Here is a 21,332-nt window from a genome sequence, read left to right on the forward strand (position 1 = left end):
ATTCTTGAGTTCGGAAACCACATTTGAAGATGAATGTAGATCTTGTCTACATTCGTCTGTTTTTAACGTTGATGAATGTTGAATCTGTTGTTGATGAATGTTGACGTTGTAGAGCGGATATCATCTTTTAAGGGCACAAAAAGTGATATAGTTGTACACGTTGGCACTAATGATATTAAGAGTAGGAGACCGGCAGAATTACTTAAAAGTATAGGTCACTATTGAAAAAAAGCCGTGAATTAGGGTTGAATTTGAAAGTGTCTGCAATTCTGCCCAGACATGATAGGAGGGAGTATATGATGAGAGCCCTGTCGATCAATTCAGCCCTGGAAGGATTATGCAAGGCTCAAGGGGGGTAGAATTTTTTTTCAGCCTGGTCTGTACTTGTTAACAGGAGAGACTGCTTCTACAGGGATGGGATACACTTAAATAGAAAGGTGCAAGAATGTTTGCTGATGCTATCGAGGCAGTGTTAGGTGGGTCGGAAAACTGCTAGATTGGGGGGATACAAGGACTAATAGATTAACAGTAGCCACTGGCAGAGATGAAAGTGATTCTTGCACTGCTTCTATTGGAATGATCTGCAGCCTGGAAAATAAGATGCAGGATATTTCAGAGACTGCTGGGAATCATTGGAATACAAAAAAACACCTAGGTTGTGTTAGGTTGTGTGCTTTTGATACTGTTAGGGTAGCTAAGAAACAGAACAGGTGCATGTATACTTGCGTGTACACCAATGCTAGGAGTTTATTAAATAAATTTGATGAATTTGAGGTATTGGTCAAAACATCAAAGGCAGATATTGTTGGGATTTCAGAGACGTGGTGTCACACAGAAATAAGGAATGCAGAACTGGAATTTGGGGAGCACAATGTCTACAGAAAGGATAGACAGGGTAGGAAGGGAGGAGGGGTTATGCTATTAGTTAAGAAATACATAAAATCCAAGGAAGTGAAGGCAGTCGACATTGCTGGACAGTGCAGTGTCGAGTCAGTTTGGTGTGACATAAGCATTGGGAGATCAAAATTGAAAGTAGGAGTGTGCTATAGGCCTATTGACTCTGATGAGTATAATAAGAAACTGTACGGCGGAATAGAGTGGGCCAGTAAATCAGAGAGTCTTATAATGGGGGATTTTAATTTCCGAGATATTGACTGGAATTTGGGGGCTGGTCACTCACACACTAGCAAGGCTTTTCTGGATTTATTGGATGATTGTTTTCTACATCAGCATGTTCGGGAGGCAACTAGAGGGAGTAATACTCTTGATTTGATTATCAGTAGTGATTCTTCATGCATTAAGAATCTGCAGGTAAATAAACCACTAGGTGGCAGTGATCACAGTGTGCTGAAGTGGGATTTACTCAAAGAGGTAACTACCATTAGGGGTAAAGGAAAGGATTATTGCTTTCGTAAAGGCGACTACGATGAACTGAGACAGTATTTAAATTCTATACAGTGGGACCAACTGATGACGTTACCAACAGCAAATTCAAAATGGGGAGCATTCAAAGAACTTATCTTGGAAGCTACTAGGCTTTACATACCAACTAAGAAATATTGTTCAAGGTTTAGGCCTAAGTGGATGTCAGATGAACTAATGAGACATATGGCAGAGAAGAAAAATGCATGGGATACATACAAATTAACACGTGACACAGAAGCCTATGATAGATACAAGTTGATCTGTAACCAAGTTACAAAGGAGGTTAGGCAGGTGAAGGCAGATCATGAGAAATCTTTGGCAAGGGATGCAACGAAAAACAGCAAAGAGTTCTTTACTTATGTAAACTCTAGAAGGAAGGGGATGAATCAGATTGGTCCACTTGATATCGATGGGTCAACTGTTGATGATTCTGCTCAGGTAGCTAACAAACGGAATGAATATTTTGCATCAACATTCACACATGAGGAGTTATTCAGCGAGGGGAATGCCAGATGTGTATTCAACTCTGGCAGTAAGCTAGAGAATCTTGTAATAACTGAGAGTAAAGTGGAGGAGAAATTGTTGAAGATAAATACAAGAAAGACACCTGGGGTGGATGGGATCTATCCAATTATATTAAAGGAGGCAGCAAAGGAAGTAAGCAAACCCTTAGCCATAATTATGGGAGCTTCCTTGGACTCAGGGGAAGTACCCATGGTCTGGAGATGTGCAAATGTGACCCCAATTCACAAAGGAGGATCAAAGGGCGACACAAGTAATTATAGACCTGTTAGTTTAACTTCTTTTCCTGGATAATTAATGGAGGCACTGGTTAAAGAAGCACTGCAGGATCATCTAGACAAGACTTCAGTTATAGCTCAGACAGAGCATGGTTTTGTTAAGGGAAAGTCTTGCCTGACCAATTTGATTGGATACTATGATGCAGTCACAAAAGAACTGGATGCAGGGAATAACTTTGATATTATATACTTGGATCTTGGAAAGGCTTTTGATACTGTTGCACATGGAAGACTGCTGCACAAATTGGAGCAGTATGGCATTGGAGGCAAATTGCTGCTATGGATAAAGGAGTGGTTGAGGGGGAGAAGACAGAGAGTGGTAATCAATGGACACTGCTCATCGTGGACTAATGTTATTAGTGGAGTCCCTCAGGGTTCAGTATTGGGTCCGTTATTGTTTTCTGTATTTATAAACGATATTGATGATGGTATATCAAGCTTAATGTCCAAGTTTGCAGACGATACGAAGGTTGTCAAGGACACTACTGACACTATGCTACTGCAAAAGGATCTGGAAAGGTTGAGCAGATGGGCTGAGAGGTGGCAAATGAAGTTTAACATTGACAAAAGTAAAGTACTACATATGGGAAACAGCAACCCCAGAGCAACGTATCAACTCTGTGGTACTACACTGACAATGGTAGAGAATGAAAGGTACCTGAGGGTGGTTGTGCAGGAAGATATGAAGTTTTCTGAGCAGTGCAGACGGGCTGCAAGAGTAGCTCATGGTGTATTGTCAATGATATATAGGAATTTCTAGCAGGGATAAGGAGTTGATTATTCCCTTGTATAAGGCAATGGTCAGACCACACATAGAGTACTGTATACAGGTCTGGATGCCTCATTTCAAGAAGGATGTAGAGATGCTGGAACGAGTACAGAAAAGGGCAACAAGATTAGTGAATGGAACAAAGGGGTGCTCTTTTTCGAAGAAAGGCTTAAGTTTTGCAAATTACAGTGTCTGGAGACTAGGCACCGGCGAGGTGATCTGATAGAGGTGTATCAAGCCTTGAATGGTTTGAGCATGCTCAATGCTGATGGGATTTTTCCTCTTGCTCAGAATAATCACCTGAGAAGGCATAAATTCAAATTGAGTAAAGACAGATGTAGGATAGACGTGAGGAAATTTGCCTTTAGCCAGCGGGTGGTTGGTTGGTGGAATAGACTTCCATCCCTTGTCGTGGAAGTTGATAGCCTAAATAAGTTTAAGGCTCAGCTGGACAGGTATTTCGAAAGAACAGAGGGGTGAAATGGAAGTGGTTATTTTTTATTTATTTATTTATTTATTTATTTTTTTTTTTTTAGCTGATGCTGCATAAGCTTGCTTTCTTGCATCAAATGCCTGTACTAATGCCAATGCTAATAGTAACCTGCCAGACAGACAGACAAGGTACAGAGATGGATAACTATGTTTGTTATCAGTACAAATGACTATTCCTCTGGGGGAGATTTCATTTTTATGAATTGCGGTGTTTGAAAACTAAACATATAATGGAAATAGTGGCATTGTTGAGGTGTTTACAAGTTAACCCTGAGTCAGGTGCATTGTGTCAATGACACTCCAGACAATATTTCAGCAGTTTGTGCTCTTCATATATTTTGCCTGCACACCTGAAACTTCTAATAGATGTTTTTGAAAAGTTCTTTGATTTTTCCACTTTTAAAATTCCAGAAATCTCTGTTAATTATTCCACAATAAGGAAAAAAATTCATGCTTTGAGTTAAAATTATGTGCATGTGTTGAGCAGCACTGGTCGTGTACAGTTATTGATAGCGAGCTGGCAATGCTGATAAGTGCTTTCTTCCAATCGGTAACAGTCTCTGACTTTGTGACATTGAAGCATGATCTGGAATTAAACTGATGCACATGCTTTATACGGCAGGTGCTCCTGTTATTGCCAGGCTGGCATCTAATTGCATGTGTTCACTGAAGCTCATGTGATTTTTCAATTTGTATTTTGCTTGTCGACAAATCTAAATGAAGTTTTAATATCAAAATTAATTACAAATGTTTTTAATATAAAAAATGGATTTTTCATAGTTGAGTAACTTTGAATGAACTTTCAGGTGACAACAAAATAGTGAACAATTTTGAATTGTGGGGCCTGAGCAACTCTGCTCCCTTGGATTCTTGGACCCTTTTTGAAACTGCTGATGGGTTAATAGCATCTAAATAAACTAAATAAGGAAAAAGATTCATGAATTGATGATATGTTATCTTGGAAAATGCAATTATCTACTTTAATAAATTCCCACCTAGTTAGTCTTTTGGAAAGCTTACACACACATTTAAAAGTGAATTGATTGAATAATTGATAAAAGAAGTGAACAGAGGATATATTGGCTATATTTAGAAATATTTTTGTTTGTTATTTCACTTTTAAGGCTGACATATGCTTTGCTCATGGGCGCTGGCAGCATGGTGCAAGTGCACCACCTATGGATTTTGAAGTAATACACAATATTTGATTTCATTAATTTATTGAAACATAAGATAATGTGAACAAAATATTTATTTCCCACATGCACCACCTGGCAAAATATCCTGCCGGCACCCATGGCTTTGCCCCTTTATATTATTTCGCCAATATTAATGCAAATGCAATGCTTTATAGAGTCTGGACTATGACATATGTGAAAATACTATTTTTGTTGGAGAGCAAAGAAAGAAGCATTTTGCTGTAAGTATAACTTCATTCATTTTTTTTTTTCAATGTAGATTTCCAAATTACAATGAAAGCCCATTATACTATAGCTTATAATTAACTGTCTGCTGTAATGAGTATTATTAATGTACCAACAATTTAATGATGCTAAATATAAAAAACTTTTATTGTAATATATGTAAATAAATTGAAATATGTATTAATATGAAACTTTTTGTTTTTGCTATGTAGTGAGTGCTTTAACAGCAGCAATATAATTTTCTTGTACATGTTTACACATCTCTCTGGTATAAGCTATTATATTCCCATTTTTAAAAATTCTGGAAACAAGTTTACGTAATTGGTACATGGTGGAGTACGATTAACGAATTGAGCATTTAACATACCTTTCTGTTTGAACTTTTTTTGTTAGAAACCAATATTTAGATTCAATTGAAGATATGTTGCAGAATGAATTTAGAAAAGAAATGATGTGGACTTAAAAACAAAATTTGAAATAATAAATGCATGTGAGAATAGCTGTCAGCAAAAGCAAAATTGATAGGAGGCATTGATTATCTTCCTTGTCTGTAGGAAAAAAAATTGCAAGGTGCTGAAGCATTTTGTAGAAACCATTCGAATATGTAATATTTTTATACAAAATACTATATTACCTGTATTTATTTCATTATCCTATTCTTTTATTGCAGTAAAATCTAATCAGTGGAGATTAAAAGTGAGTAAAGACATATTAAAATAATTTTGTTTTCCTGACATTTATTGTATTTTCCAGATGGTAAGATGCACACCAGATCACATGATGCACCCACATTTCAGGAGAGAAATTTTTTGAAAAAAATATTTATTGCACATGTCTGAATTTGCAAGTGTTTACTAAACAAAATGTCATCCCTAGCAGGTAGACTTGATTATAATCACCATCTGCTCACTTTAGGTGGGAAAAGCCTGAGTTTGAATTCTGTCAGTAATGTGAGGAATTTTATGGTTTTGTTTTTTACAACTTAGCTGAGTTAGTTTGTTTCAGGCAAGGGGCTCTATTGATTCTGTAATTCTTGAAAGACTTGGTGGCTGCCACATGGTTCATTAATTCCACAAATTTCTTTACTATTTTATACATTTGTTAAATTGTTAGGTTCTTCATTCCTCTTCGTGTTAAATAGTGATTTGGTGCCTCAATCCATTTGGTCCACTCTTCACATATAAATCTTTTGAAGGGTTCATTAATTGAAATTCTAATGGCTGCAGCTGGCTAAGGCCTCCTGGAATCATAGATATGTATCTTTTAATTCAGCAACTATCATTTTTATTGCCCTCATTCCACATGTGATTTGCACTGGTCACCCACTGAAAGAGCTAACTTTCTCAGTAGGCCACCTGGATGTTTGTACCATACTTTTTTAGCCTAAAGCTTGTGATAAAATCATCATTGAATGCATCTAATATACTTTTTAGACCATAAGAAGCAAGATAATTTTTGCTGACATATTTGAGGATAAAAAGCACATCTTGTGGTTTAGAAAATACAGTATGTAGTTTTTAACTGTGATTTGGTTTTATGAACTCTCTTATGATTACAGTGTTTTCTGATTTCTTCTGCTCTTATTGGAGCAGAATATCACTGTAGAAAACAAAATGGAAGAAAGTTGTTTGAATTTCTTTACACATTTAAGTTGGAAATGGTTATTTTTATTTGCCTAATTAATATGTGCAGAAAAGAGCATTCCTCTTCCAATAAGTGCTAAAGAGGAAATGAATAACTATATAGTTTGAATTTTGTGGCAGGGAAGATCATGGAGTCTCTGGTTAATAAGGATGTGATTCAGGACCACCTTAATAAAAATAGTATCTTGAATAGATCCCACTATGGGTTTGTTAAGGGGAGGTCATGCCTGATCAATCTGGTAAATGACTATGATGTAGTTATTAAACAGTTGGATGTAGGTAACAATATTGACATTATATTATCCAAACTTTAGTAAAGCTTTTGATAGTATCCTTCATAGAAGGTTGCTATATAAATTGGAAGATACTTTTTTTTAAGATTCTATGCTGAATTGCAAGCTGACTGAAAAATAGAAGATCAAAGGTTATCATAAATGGTCATTCTTCAGAGTAGACCGGTGTAACAAGTGGGGTCCTTGAGGACCTGGCATTGGTACATCCATCTTATTTTTAATTTTCATAAATAATATTGATGAGGGAAGCTGTCAATGTTTGTTGATGATCTGATGGTGGGAAGGGTGGTTCTTAATTCAGGACATGCCATGATACTTCAAAAAGACTTGGATCAGTTGCATATATGGTTCAAAAAATGATAACTAAAGTTTAATATTTCAAAATATGTCATAATGCATTTGAGGAACAGAAATCCTGGAGTCACATATAAACTAGAGGGAAATGGAGCTAAAATTGACCGAAGAGGAAAAAGACAGGTGCTACAATTCAATTTGACACAGTTTTCATGCAGCTAAGAAGGCATAGGGTGCCCTGTGCATGATTTATACGACCTTTGCTAGTAAGAAGAAGCACATCATTATTTCTCTATACAAGGTAACGGTTAGACTGCATTTAGAAAATTGTATTCAAGTTGCTGGGGGGGCTGCACCTAAAAAAAATAAATAATAATAATAATTTCTGGTAAGGGTTCAAAGAAGGGCAATCAGATTAGTGATGAGTACAAATTTATGCTCATATCTTCATATGCAAACTGCTTAAAAGGTGTAGACTGCAAAGTTTGACAAATAGATATCTAAGGGGAGTGCTGATTGAGGCATATAATAATATTGGTCCTGGAGGCTGTCAAAAGCATTCTCTCAGGTATATTGAGCTGGGCTTGCTACCTGTAAGTCTAAAACATTGATGGAATTGATATTCATGTGACATACTGCAATAAATAAAGACAAACACGCCAAGGAATAAAAATTTTTACTATAAAAATAATAAAATAATGTTGTACACTATCGGAAGACTAAAATATTACAATAAATTACGATAAAATAAACTACAATAAAATGGAATAAAATTAACTAAAACAAACTGGATTAAAAGCGATAAAACCTGAAGCTTTCGGAGACTGCTGTCTCCTTCTTCAACAGTATACTATTATTGCAATGACACATCCTTAAGTAGCAGACCCATGGCACTCATGCACGTGGTCCATCAGACACATGGTCAGCATTCCCCACGCGCTCATCGGAAATGGAAGTGGCTCAGGAACATGTCAAACAGAACCGGTCATCCCGTCTGAGGACAACCGCCTCAAACAGGGGGTGTAAACGTGCCCCCCTGTCCTTGTTAATAGTATTATGACTGGATGAACCGATTCGCAAGCTCTCGAATCTAGAGATGGGTCTAGAATTAAGATTATTTAGAATTAAGACAGCGATTTATAGAAAGCCTATGTGCCATGGCCAGTATGTTCATTACAGCTCGGCACAGGCTTATCATCATAAGAATAGTGTAGCCAGGGCATTGTTGAATAGGGTGGGGACCCACTTTAGTACCCCCGAGGATAAGGAAATGGAAATTTGCAGAGTCACGGCAGACCTCAGGAAGTGTGGGTACCCTCAGAGGGTCTTGGACAAATATATTTTTAGGGTAGAGTCCAATCGTAGGGAGTTGCCTGCCCCCTGTGGCTACCGCATACATTCCTTACTATCCGGGCCTTTCAGAACGCATTGTACGGGCAATGCGGGAGTGTCAGACCCACTGACACTCCTGCAGTGCCAGCGGGTCTGACACTCCCGCAGGCCAGACCCGCTGTGTGCAACTTCCGGGACGGAGATTGCACACAGTGGTGTCTCAAGTTAAAGATCCCGTAGCCCAGGACTATACTAGTAGTGTGGTCTATGAGATTAAGTGCCTGGATTGTGAGGAGTGTTTTGTGGGGGAGACGGGGCGACATTTAAAAGACCGTCTGGGGGAGCACATGACCGCTATTAAGACTGCTAATTATGCGAGGTCTGCTGTGGCAGAACATTTCTGGGAGAAGCAGCATCGGATCTCCCCTGAAGACGTGGTCATTACGGACCATTCCCATGGATTTTGGGAACACAAGTGGCTCGAGAGCTTGCGAATCAGTTCATCCAGTCGTAATACTATTAACTGGGACGGGGGACACGTTTACACTCCCTGTTTGAGGCAGTTGTCCTCAGATGGGATGACCGGTTCTGTTTGACACGCTACTGAGCCACTTCTGTTTCCGATGCGTGCGTGGGGAATGCCGACCATGTGTCTGATGGACCACGTGCATGAGTGCCATGGGTCTGCTACTTAAGGATGTGTCATTGCAGTAATAGTATACTGTTGAAGAAGGAGACAGCAGTCTCCGAAAGCTTCAGGTTTTATCGCTTTTAATCCAGTTTGTTTTAGATAATTTTATTGCTTCGGTATATTTTTAACTATATTTTTAACGTTTTATTGTAGTTTATTTTATCGTAATTTATTGTAATATTTTAGTCTTCCGATAGTGTATCACATTATTTTATTATTTTTATAGTAAAAATTTTTATTCCTTGGCTGGTGTTTGTCTTTATTTATTGCAGTATGGAATTTCCCAGCCCCATAGGCCTGTTTGAAGATTCATGTGACACCCAAATCAGGTGGACCAAATTTTGGCAAAGTCTGATCATTCTGTAGCAGCCAAATCTTCTGCTTGCACCTTTATGATGTGGGACTGTTAGTAACTTGGGTGTAATCCCAAATGTAAGTGCAAGTCCTAAAATACCTGGGTGGTCACCTGGAGGTGGTCACCTGGAGGTGACCACCCAAGTACGAACTGACAACAATGAACTTTCAATCTCATCTTTACATTAATGAAATAAAGGCACTAAAATGAAAAATAAAAAAAATCTTAATTTGCTGTTTAGGATTTGTGATTTACTTGGAGATTAAGTGCCAATTCAGTATTCTGATGAACTTATATGAGAGTCTGAGGAACAGGATTGATGTCCTTGAAGGAATTAAAAAGAGGGATCCATGAAGCACACAACTTCCCAGCACAATGCTGGAGACAGTGCTTATGCATCACATGACCATAACATCCTCCACAGCAAAAAGTGGAGGATCAAACGGGAAGTACTGTATATTCTGGTATTTAAGTCAATCTTTGAAGCAAAAAAAAATCTAAAATTTTGAAGTCAGTTTATATGTCGAGTATAAAATCTTAATTGTGAATTAAAGCCACCCGTTTAGGGTTAGAAAGGCATGAATTAATACTGATATATTTACAATTTACTACATTCATATTTTTACACATCTGTACATTTTTTATCACCTTTGAAAACTCAAGAATTTTTTTATCTTCTTTGTCAGACAAAAAAAATTTTCATGAAAATCATTGGTAGATTGTTTTCATATTTGTTCTGAGAAGTTGAAAAGTAAACTTTGTTATCAGTTTTTTATATCTTTACTATTGAGACATTGTTTACAGAGAAACCAATTTGTTTTATGGTACTAACTAGACAACAAGGAATGGCTCCCTTACATAAAGCCTCCCATGTATATGCAAAGCATTATATAATTAAAACTTCACACATATAGCATCAATAAGTGATGCCACATCATCACCTGTTCTTTAAGTTTTCTGTTTTCTGACCTTCTATAGGAGTGTTGTATGTGCAACACTCCTATAGAAGTGTTGTATGTGCATATTGCTATCTTTGCAGTTTACTGTGCAGTGTAATAAAATGTCACAATGAAAACTATTAAAAGAATAAAAGTGGGGTTGACTTATGCGGTGAATATATGATTAAACATGAATTTTCAATGCAAAAAATAGAAGTCAACTTGTTGCAGTGTCAACTTATATGCCAGAATATTAATAATGACCAACATAGCTATTGTAAGTGACTCTGTTGTCAGTGAAACAGAAAATATATTTTGTGAAAAGGATGGGTGGAATAGGACTAGGGTATGTCTGCCAGGGACAAAGGTTCATGATGTTGTAGGGCAACTATCATCTTTTAAGGGCACAACATTTGATACTGTTGTTGTACACATTGGTACCAGTGATATTAATAGTAGATCTGAGAATTTACTTAACAGTACAGGGAAATTTTGAGGAGAAATTTAAAAGTTGGGATTCACTTTGAAAGTGTCTGCAATTCTGCCTGGAAATTATAGGAGCGAGTACATAATGTGAGCCTTATCAATCAGTTCAACACTGGAGAGATTGTTGAGTGCTCATGGGGAAGAATTTTTTTTTCTTAGCATGGTTTATGATTTTTAACAGGAGAGACTATTTTTACAGGGATGGGATATATATTTGAATAGAAGGAATGCAAGAATATCGATGCCATCAATGCAGTATTATATGGAGCAGGAAATTGCTAGCCTGATGAGATAGATATACAGTTTAATGGATTAACAGCATCCACAGGCAGAGAATGGGATTCTTTCAATGCTTCTGTTGCACATGCAGCAGCCTGGAAAGCAAGCTTTTGGGGATTACAAGGTCTGCTGAGGATTCTCAAGAAACAAGAAAATGCATGGGCTGTGTTAGGGTTATTAAGAGCAAACACAGGTGTATGTATACTTTTATATGCATAAATGCCAGAAGTATAATAAACAAATTTGATGAATTTGAAGTACTGGTTAAGTCAACAAATGTGGACCCTGTGCAGATATCATTGGCATTATACCTAGATTTCACAAAAGCGTTTGATACTTTTCCACACGAAAGACTGCTCTATAAATTAGAGCAGTGTTGACATTAGGGGAAATTACTGTTATAGATAAAGGGATGGTTGAGTGGCAGAAGACAGAGTAATTATCAGTGGGCATTGCACCTCTTGGACTGATATTATTAGTGGCTTCTCTCAGGTTCAGTACTGAGCCAATTGTTGTTTTCAATATTTATTGTTGATATTGATGAAGGTATATCAGCTTTATTGTCTAGGTTTCCAGATGATACTAAAGTTGTCAGAGTGGTTAATGGCAGTTCAGGGTATGCTGCAGCAACATTATTTGGAAAAATTGGAGAGGTGGGCTGAGAAGTGGCAATTGAAGTTTAATAGCGACAAATACAAGGTACTGTATAATTGTAGCAGTAGTCCTAGAATAACATACCAACTGTTGGTACCACACTCAGGGTTGTTGTTATTTGAATTTTTAGAAGCATTAGCAACTAAGGCCATATTGCTCCGGGATATGCAGTGATCATTCCCTGACCTTTCCGCATCCTTCGTATTTGGTGGTGATGGGCTCGAACCCCGGTCTAATCAAGACGGTCTAATCAACACTCAGGGTGGTGGAGAATGAAAACGATCTGGCCTGAATGTACAATCAGACATGAAGTTCTCAGACAGTGGAGATGAGTTACGAGGACAGATCATGCGTTTTTTCAGTGATATATAGCAATTTCTTTTACATGAACAAGGAGCTGATTATCCCATTGTATAGTTAGGCCACGTCTTGATTATTGCAAACTTCTTATTTTAGGAAGGATATCGGTCTGTTGGAATGCATGCAGAGAACAATGAGATTAGTGATGGAAAAATGTAAGGATACTCTTACCAAGAAATATTTCATTTCTACAAATTACACATCTGGAAATTACTATATATGGAGGTGTTTTTTTTTTTTTTTTTTTCAATGGATTGCATTAGCCTTGCACTTCAATGGATTGGATTGCATTAGCAAAAGCATATGATGCAAGAAAGCAATCTTATTAGCATTAATAGAGGCATATTAGCATTAGTAGAGGCATATGATGCAAGAAAGCAAGCTTATTAGCATTAGTAGAGGCATATTAGCATTAATACAGGCATATTAGCATTAGTAGAGGCATTTGATGCAAGAAAGCAAGCTTATGCAGCATCAGCCGAAAAAAAAAAAAAAATAAATAAATAAAAAATAACCACTTCCACTTCACCCCTCTGTTCGTTCAAAATACCTGTCCAGCTGAGCCTTAAACTTATTTAGGCTATCAACGTCCACGACAAGGGATGGAAGTCTGTTCCACCAACCAACCACCCGCTGGCTAAAGGCAAATTTCCGCATGTCTATCCTACATCTGTCTTTCTTCAATTGGAATTTATGCCCTTTCAGGTGATTATTCTGAGCAAGAGGAAGAATCCCATCAGCATTGAGCATGCTCAAACCATTTACACCTCTGTCAGATCACATCGCTGGTGCCTAGTCTCCAGACACTGTAATTTGCAAAACTTAAGCCTTTCTTCGTAAGAGTACCCTTTGTTCCATTCACTAATCTTGTTGCCCTTCTCTGTACTCGTTCCAGCAGCTCTACATCCTTCTTGAAATGAGGCCTCCAGACCTGTATACAGTACTCTAGGTGTGGCCGGACTATTGCCTTATACAAGGGAATAATCACCTCCTTATCCCTGCTAGAAAAATTCCTATATATCATTGACAATACACCATGAGCTGCTCTTGCAGTCCGTCTGTACTGCACAGTGAACTTCATGTCTGCCTGCACAACCACCCCCAGGTCCCTTTCATTCTCTACCACTGTCAGTGTAGTACCACAGAGTTGATACGTTGCTCTGGGGTTGCTGTTTCCCATATGTAGTAATTTACATTTGTCAATGTTAAACTTCATTTGCCACCTCTCATCCCATCTGCTCACCCTTTCCAGATCCTGTTGCAGCAGCATAGTGTCAGTAGTGTCCTTGACAACCCTGCCAACCTTCGTATCATCTGCAAACTTGGACATTAAGCTTGATATACCATCATCAATATCGTTTATAAATACAGAAAACAATAACGGACCCAATACTGAACCCTGAGGGACTCCACTAATAACATTAGTCCACGATGAGCAGTGTCCATTGATTACCACTCTCTGTCTTCTCCCCCTCAACCACTCCTTTATCCATAGCAGCAATTTGCCTCCAATGCCATACTGCTCCAATTTGTGCAGCAGTCTTCCATGTGCAACAGTATCAAAAGCCTTTCCAAGATCCAAGTATATAATATCAAAGTTATTCCCTGCATCCAGTTCTTTTGTGACTGCATCATAGTATCCAATCAAATTGGTCAGGCAAGACTTCCCCTTAACAAAACCATGCTGTGTCCGAGCTATAACTGAAGTCGTGTCTAGATGATCCTGCAGTGCTTCTTTAACCAGTGCCTCCATTAATTTTCCAGGAACAGAAGTTAAACTCACAGGTCTATAATTACTTGTGTCAGCCTTTGATCCTCCTTTGTGAATTGGGGTCACATTTGTACATCTCCAGTCCATGGGTACCTCCCCTGAGTCCAAGGAAGCTCTCATAATTATGGCTAAGGGTTTGCTTACTTCCTTTGCTGCCTCCTTTAATATAACTGGATAGATCCCATCCACCCTAGGTGCCTTTCTTGTATTTATCTTCAACAATTTCTCCTCCACTTTACTCTCAGTTATTACAAGATTCTCTAGCTTATTGTCAGAGTTGAATACACCTCTGGCATTCCCCTCGCTGAATAACTCCTTATGTGTGAATGTCGATGCAAAATATTCATTTAGTTTGTTAGCTACCTGAGCAGGATCATCAACAGTTGACCCATCGATATCAAGTGGACCAATCTGATTCATCCCCTTCCTTCTAGAGTACTGTTTAAATACTGTCTCAGTCCATTGTAGTCGCCTTTACGAAAGCAATATCCCTTTCCTTTACCCTTAATGGTAGTTACCTCTTTGAGTAAATCCCACTTCAACACACTGTGATCACTGCCACCTAGTGGTTCATTTATCTGCAGATTCTTAATGCATGAAGAATCACTACTGATAATCAAATCAAGAGTATTGCTCCCTCTAGTTGCCTCCCGAACATGCTGATGTATAAAACAATCATCCAATAAATCCACAAAAGCCTTGCTAGTGTGTGAGTGACCAGCCCCCAAATTCCAGTCAATATCTGGGAAATTAAAGTCCCCCATTATAAGACTCTCTAATTTACTGGCCCACTCTATTTCTCTGTACAGTTTCTTATTATACTCATCAGAGCCATTAGGCTTATAGCACACACCTACTCTCAATTTTGATCTCCCAATGCTTATGTCACACCAAAATGACTCAACACTGCACTGTCCAGCGATGTCGACTGGCTTCACTTCCTTGGATTTTATGTATTTCTTAAATAATACCCCTCCTCCCTTTCTATCCTGTCTATCCTTTCTGCATTGTTCTCTCGAAATTCCAGTTCTGCATTCCTTATATCTGTGTGACACCACGTCTCTGAAATCCCAACACTATCTGCCTTTGATGTTTTGAGCAATACCTCAAATTCATCAAATTTATTTACTAAACTCCTAGCATTGGTGTACACACAAGTATACATGCACCTGCTCTTTTTCTTAGCTAACCCTAACACAACCTATGTGTTTACTTGTACCCCAATGATTCCAAGCAGTCTCTGAAATATCCTGCATCTTATTTTCCAGGCTGCTGCTCATTCCAATAGAAGCAGTGCAAGAATCACTTTCTCCTCTGCCAATGGCTACTGTTAATCTATTAGTCCTTGTATCCCCCAAAATCTAGCAGTTTTCCAACCCCCGTAACACTGCCTCGATAGCATTAGCATATGATGCAAGAAAGCAAGCTTATTAACATTAGTAGAAGCATATGATGCAAGAAAGCAAGCTTAGGGTTTGCAGTTTTCCAACCCACCTAACACTGCCTTGATAGCATTAGCATATGATACAAGAAAGCAAACTTATTAACATTAGTAGAAGCATATGATGCAAGAAAGCAAGCTTATATAGTATCAGCCAAAAAAAAAAAAAAAAAACTTTCCCAATTCACCCATCCATTCAATCCAGATGTTTGCTTAGTTCTGCCTTGAACTTATTTAAGTTGTCAACCTCCACTATGATAGATGGAAGTTTGTTCCAACAATCAACCACCTGCTGTCTAAAGGCAAATTTCTGCACATCTATTCTACAACTGTTGTTCCTCAAATTGAATATATGTATTCTCAAGTGGGAAATATGAACAAGAGGAAGATTCCAATCATTATTGAGCTTTCTCAAACCATTCAAGGCCTTACACACCTCAATCAGATCGCCTTGCAGATGCCTTTCTCTGGGGTTACTTCTACCCATATGCAGTACTTTGCATTTGTCAATGTTAAACTCTAGTTGCTACCACTCAGCCCATCTGCCCAACTTTTCTAGATCCTGTTGCAGTACTGTACTGTCATTAACAATCCTGCCGTCTGCAAACTTAGACATTAAGCCTGATATATCTTCATCAATATCATTGATAAATATACAAAACAACATTGGGCCCAACACCAACCCCTAGTGTACTGCACTAATAACATTAGTCCACAAAGAGCAGCATGAGGTCCTTGAGGTTATCACAAACATTCTCTCAGATATGCCAGACAAGCTGTACTTGCTACCTGGGAGTCTAAAACGCTGATGGAACTGATATTCGGGTGACACTCCAGACAAGTGGACCCAATTTTGGCGAAGTCCAGACGGTCTGTGACAGTCAAATTTTTTTTTTTGGTAGTTGTTGCATAGGCTTCTGTGGCCATAATGCACCTCCCAAGGTTTTTTTTTTGCAGTACTTTGATCCAAGCTCAAGGCGGGAATCGAACCCGCGACCTTTGGGTTGCCAGGCAGGCACTTTACCCACCTGGCTAGCCCGGTCGGCTGACAGCCAAATCCTCTGCTTGCACCTTCACGATGGTGGGACTGTTAGTAATCTTGGGTATAACCTCTATGCACGAGTACATGGTGGGTGACCACCCAGGTGTGAACCAATGTAAGCAGGGGTCGAGGTGTGGTACCCAACCACATGGAGGAATGCCGCCCCTCTATATTACCAGGCAATACTAGGTGGTAGATGACTCTCATCAACCGATGCAATACCACCACTTTGCTTATTGGAGGCTTGAAGTGGTGGAACCCATGTTTAGTCTCTAGAGCTAAGTTCCGGTCAACCCTTCCCCATCTCTTCTATCATGCAGTATGATTGATGACTTTTGAGGTTATGATGTACGTGGCAAGATCCAATATTCCTTACATTTCGAGGGTACAGCTCTAAAACGGTGTTCGCAGGCCGTCGCTAGTTAGTATACCAGACCGAACCTATTGGTAACTCTCTAGGAGGTTTCCTGATCAGCTAGTGTATAATTTTGCTACCTCTACTCTGCCAGATAGTGACTGGAGGGAGTCCGAGTAGTGTGTTTGCGGGGAGCATTGCTGAGGCCATGTTATGTCAAGGATCTGGGTATATTCTTACCATGTGTACGCCATATCCAAAAATTTCATTACTTCATACATCATGTCCCACTCACGTTTTCTTACTATCGAATCACCATGAATTGTCAAACTAATAGAGCAAGTTTATCTGCGAAAAGATCTAAGCCTTCCAAACACTTCCTAATTCATTTCACAAATATACGTGGTCTCAATTCCAATCTCAACAATGTCCATTTCCACTTGCAGTCTGCCAAACCCAATGTACTTTTTCTGACAGAATCTCAGTTATCAGTTGATTCAACTACTGCTCATCTCAGATGCCCAAATTATTCACTGTATGATTCCTTTCACCTCAAAGGTGGTACTTGTGCATATGTCCGTTCTGATATTCCCTGTCAGAGACTTGGCAATTTGGAATCTTCTCTTGGTTAAAATATATCTACCTCCTTGTGTCAAATTCATCTGTTGTCTCTACCGTTCTCCCAACTCCACTAATCACTTGGAGCTCTTTGACTTCCTCTCTTTGCAACTTGATTTTCTCCATTCCAACTTTCCTAACAGTGAGGTAATTTTCCTTGGTGATTTTAATGTTCACAACTCCAGCTGGCTTCTGTTTTCTAGTCACACCAACCCAGCTGGTCGACATGCTGAGGCTTTTGCAATTACTAATGACCTTGCACAGATTGTTCATTTACCTACAAGAATACCAGACAATCCTAATCATACAGCCAACATGCTTGATCTTTTTCTCACAAACAACCCTTCTAAGTACATTGTCGAAGTGAGAGATCCTTTAGGCACTTCAGATCACAACTAGGTGCTTGTCTCTTCTCCAATGGAGCCTTTTACTCATGGCTATTCCCAACCTCGTGTTGTTTGGCATTACAAGAATGCAAAATGGGATGACCTGCGCAATTTCTTTTCTTCTTTTCCTTGGTTGGATTACTGTTTCAAAACTTCTGATGCCAGTGAAATTATTCTTGCTGGAATGGAATCCTTTATCCCACACTCCACTTTAAAATCTTGTCCTTTAAACCTTGGTTTTCCAATAAATGTATTAAGGCTGTTCAAGAGAAGAATGTTGCGTATCATAATTGGCTTGTTTCTAATTCTTCAGTTTCATTTTCTGCCTACACCAAAGCTCGCAACAATCGTAAAGCAGTTATTAATCAGTCCAAACTAGAGTTTGAACAGGCTAAGAGTAGAAAACTTGCTTCTTGCCGTAATGGTAGCCGAGCATTGTGGTCTCTTGCCAAAGCTATTGGCCACAACTTTTGCCCATCTCTGCTCCCACCTCCGTCCAAACCAGATGGTTCTGTTGTCACTTAAGCCAGGGATAAAGTTTACTTGCTAGCATCCCATTTTTCTTCCAACTGATGTATTAATAATCTTGGTAAAACCCCTCCCACCATTCCCAACACACTCCATTCAATGCCTCCTGTGGTCAAAAAGGATGTTAGAAGGACTTTGACGAATCTTGATGCTAAGAAAGCTCCAGGTTCTGATGGTATTTTTCCACTTGGTCTCAAAACCTATGCTCCTATTCTTTGTCGCTTTTTTCACTTTCTTATTCCAAAGGTGTTTTTCCTTCGGCTTGGCAATTTGCTCATATCCAGCCAGTTCCTAAAAAGAGTGGCAAATCCCTCCCATCCAATTATCGTCCCACTGCAATTACTTCTACTCTTTCTAAAGTAATGGAGAAATCAATTAACCAACTCTTAAACTACCTAGAAACCTTCCATCTGATCAACGATTGCCAGTATAGAGTCTGTCAGTGTCGATCCGCTGGTGATATTCTGGCTTATGTTACCCATTCATGTACTAATTCAGTGGAAAGGTTCGGTGAAACACAAGTAGTTGCTCTTGACATCTCAAAAGCTTTCGATCGTGTTTGGCATAAATGTCTTCTAAACAATCTTCCATCTTATGGTTTGCCAACTGTTTTTAGTAATTGGTTATCCAGTGTTTTCTCTGATCGCTTACTAAGGGTGATGGCTCTCTGTCTTCTAACTTCAACACTAATGCCGGTGTCCCCCAAGGTTCAGTTCTTTCCCCCACTCTTTTCCTCTTGTATATTAATGACCTTCTTCCATTGACTGGAAATCCTATCCATAGTTTTGCTGGTGATAGCACATTGCATTCCACTTTCCATTTTGAGAAACTTTGCCCTGCTCCATCAGCTTCAACTTCTCGAAAACCTGCTACCAATTCCTTAAATGCCGATCTTCAGGTAATTCTCCAGTGGGGCAAAGACAACTTAGTTGATTTCAACCCTTCTAAAACTCAGTCTTGTCTTGTCTCGCAAAAAGGATTCTTCTGCTCCTGTGTTTATCTTTAATGACACTCTGATTTCTAGGCAAATTGATATATCTCTTTTGGGGATTACCCTGACTTCTAATCTGTCTTGGCACAAGCACATTACAGATATTGCTTCCTCTGCATCTAAAAAACTAGGTTTTCTCTTTAGCTCTCGGCATTACTTTTCTTCCAAACAGCTGCTCACTCTGTATAAATCGCAAATCCGCCCTGCCATGGAATATTGTTTCCACATATGGGGTGGTGCCCCCAAAACATCTCTCAGGCTTCTTGATTCCATTCAGAAGGCAGTTAGGTTAATTAATGATTCATCTCTAACAGAATCTCTCCACTCACTGTCTCATAGACGTACTGTTTCTGCTGCATGCCTTTTCTACAGATACTTCCATGGGCACTGTTTTTCGGAATTGGCATCTATAATTCCCGCTCTTTCTTTCAAAACAGTCCGAACATGCACCGCCACCAGCCAACATCCATTTGCTGTCCAACTTCAAACTCACAGAACCAACTTTTCGTTTTCTTCATTTATTAATTCAACTGCCATTTTCTGGAACAACCTTCCTTCATACGTATTTCCTGAAAATTACAGCTTACAGAAGTTCAAGTCAAATGTCAACAGATATCTTCTTTCGTCTTCTCAACCTCTTACCCAAGCATGGTACTAAGTACTATAGGTTCTAATACCTCTCATGTTTGGGGTTTACATAGAAAAAAAAAAAAAAGAAAGAAAGAAAGAAAGAAATTCATGTATATCATTGACAAAACACCATGAGCTGCTCTGACCTGTCTGCACTGCTCAGAAAACTCTATATCTGACTGCACAATTATCGTTTTCATTCTCCACTACCCTGAGTGTAGTACCACACAGTTGGTATGTTTCTCTGGGATTACTGCTACCCGTATGCAGTAGTTTGCATTTATCAATGTTAAACTCTAGTTGCTACCTCTCAGACCATCTGCCCAAATTTTTTAGATCCTGTTGCAGTATTGTACTGTCATTACTGTCATGAACAATCCTGCCAACCTTTGTATTGTCTGCAAACTTAGACTTTAAGCCTGATATACCTTCATCAATATAATTGATAAATATAGCAAACAACATTGGGCCCAACACCAAAGCCTGGTGGTCTCCACTAATAACATTAATCCACAAAGAGCAGCATCCATTGATTACCACCCTCTGTCATCTCCCACTCAACCACCCCCTTTATCCATAGCAGAAATATGCCCTTAATGCCATACTGCTCCAATTTGCATAGCAGTCTTCCATGTGCAATGGCATTAAAAGCTTTTCTGAAATCCAAGTTTATGCTATCAAAATTATTTTTTGCATCCAGTTCCTTTGTGATTATATTGTAGTATTCAATCAAATTGACCAGACAAGACCTCCACATTACAAACCCATGCTGTGTCTTGAAGTCTAATTGCAGTCTTGTCTAAATGATACTGCAATGCTTCTTTAACCAGTGATTCCATAATTTTCCCTGGAACAGAAGTTAAAATAACAAGTCTGTAATTGCTTTTGTCACCCTTTGAACCCCTACTACTTTGTAAATTTGGGATACATTTACACATCTCCAATCTGTTTGGACCTTCCCTGAATCAAAGGTGCTCTCATAATTAGGGATAAGGGTTTGCTTACTTCTTTTGCTGCTTCATTTAATATAACTGGATAGATCCTATCCACTCCAGGTGCCTTTCTTATGTTTAACTTCAGCAATTTTTCCTCCACTTTGCTCTCAGTTATTACAATATCCTTTAGCTCCTTGTTAGAGTTTGATATACTTTTGGCATTACCCTCCGTAAATAACTCCTCGTGTGAATGTAAATGAAAAATGCTTGTTCGGTTTGTCAGTTACCTGAGCAGGATCATAAATAGTTGAACCATTGATATAAAGTTAACCAATCTGATTTCATAAGCTTAATGTTGATGGCATTTGTACTCTTGCTCAGACAACACATAAGGGGGTAT

At 38.8% G+C, this 21,332-nt stretch overlaps 1 protein-coding gene across 1 annotated transcript in view; it reads left to right on the plus strand.

The window, feature by feature from the left end:
• The window catches only part of LOC150076454 (H(+)/Cl(-) exchange transporter 7-like), a 474,124-nt gene that overhangs the window by 62,595 nt on the left and 390,197 nt on the right, over nt 1-21,332 (plus strand). The window contains exon 3 of the mRNA XM_090387363.1: nt 4,841-4,906. Within this exon, the coding sequence (XP_090243489.1) occupies nt 4,841-4,906 (66 nt within the window). The remainder of the gene's footprint in view (nt 1-4,840; nt 4,907-21,332) is intronic.

The sequence above is a fragment of the Mastigoproctus giganteus genome, chromosome 13 (genome assembly GCF_048544385.1).
Source record: "Mastigoproctus giganteus isolate SK-2022 chromosome 13, ASM4854438v1, whole genome shotgun sequence".
Taxonomy (NCBI): domain Eukaryota; kingdom Metazoa; phylum Arthropoda; class Arachnida; order Uropygi; family Thelyphonidae; genus Mastigoproctus; species Mastigoproctus giganteus.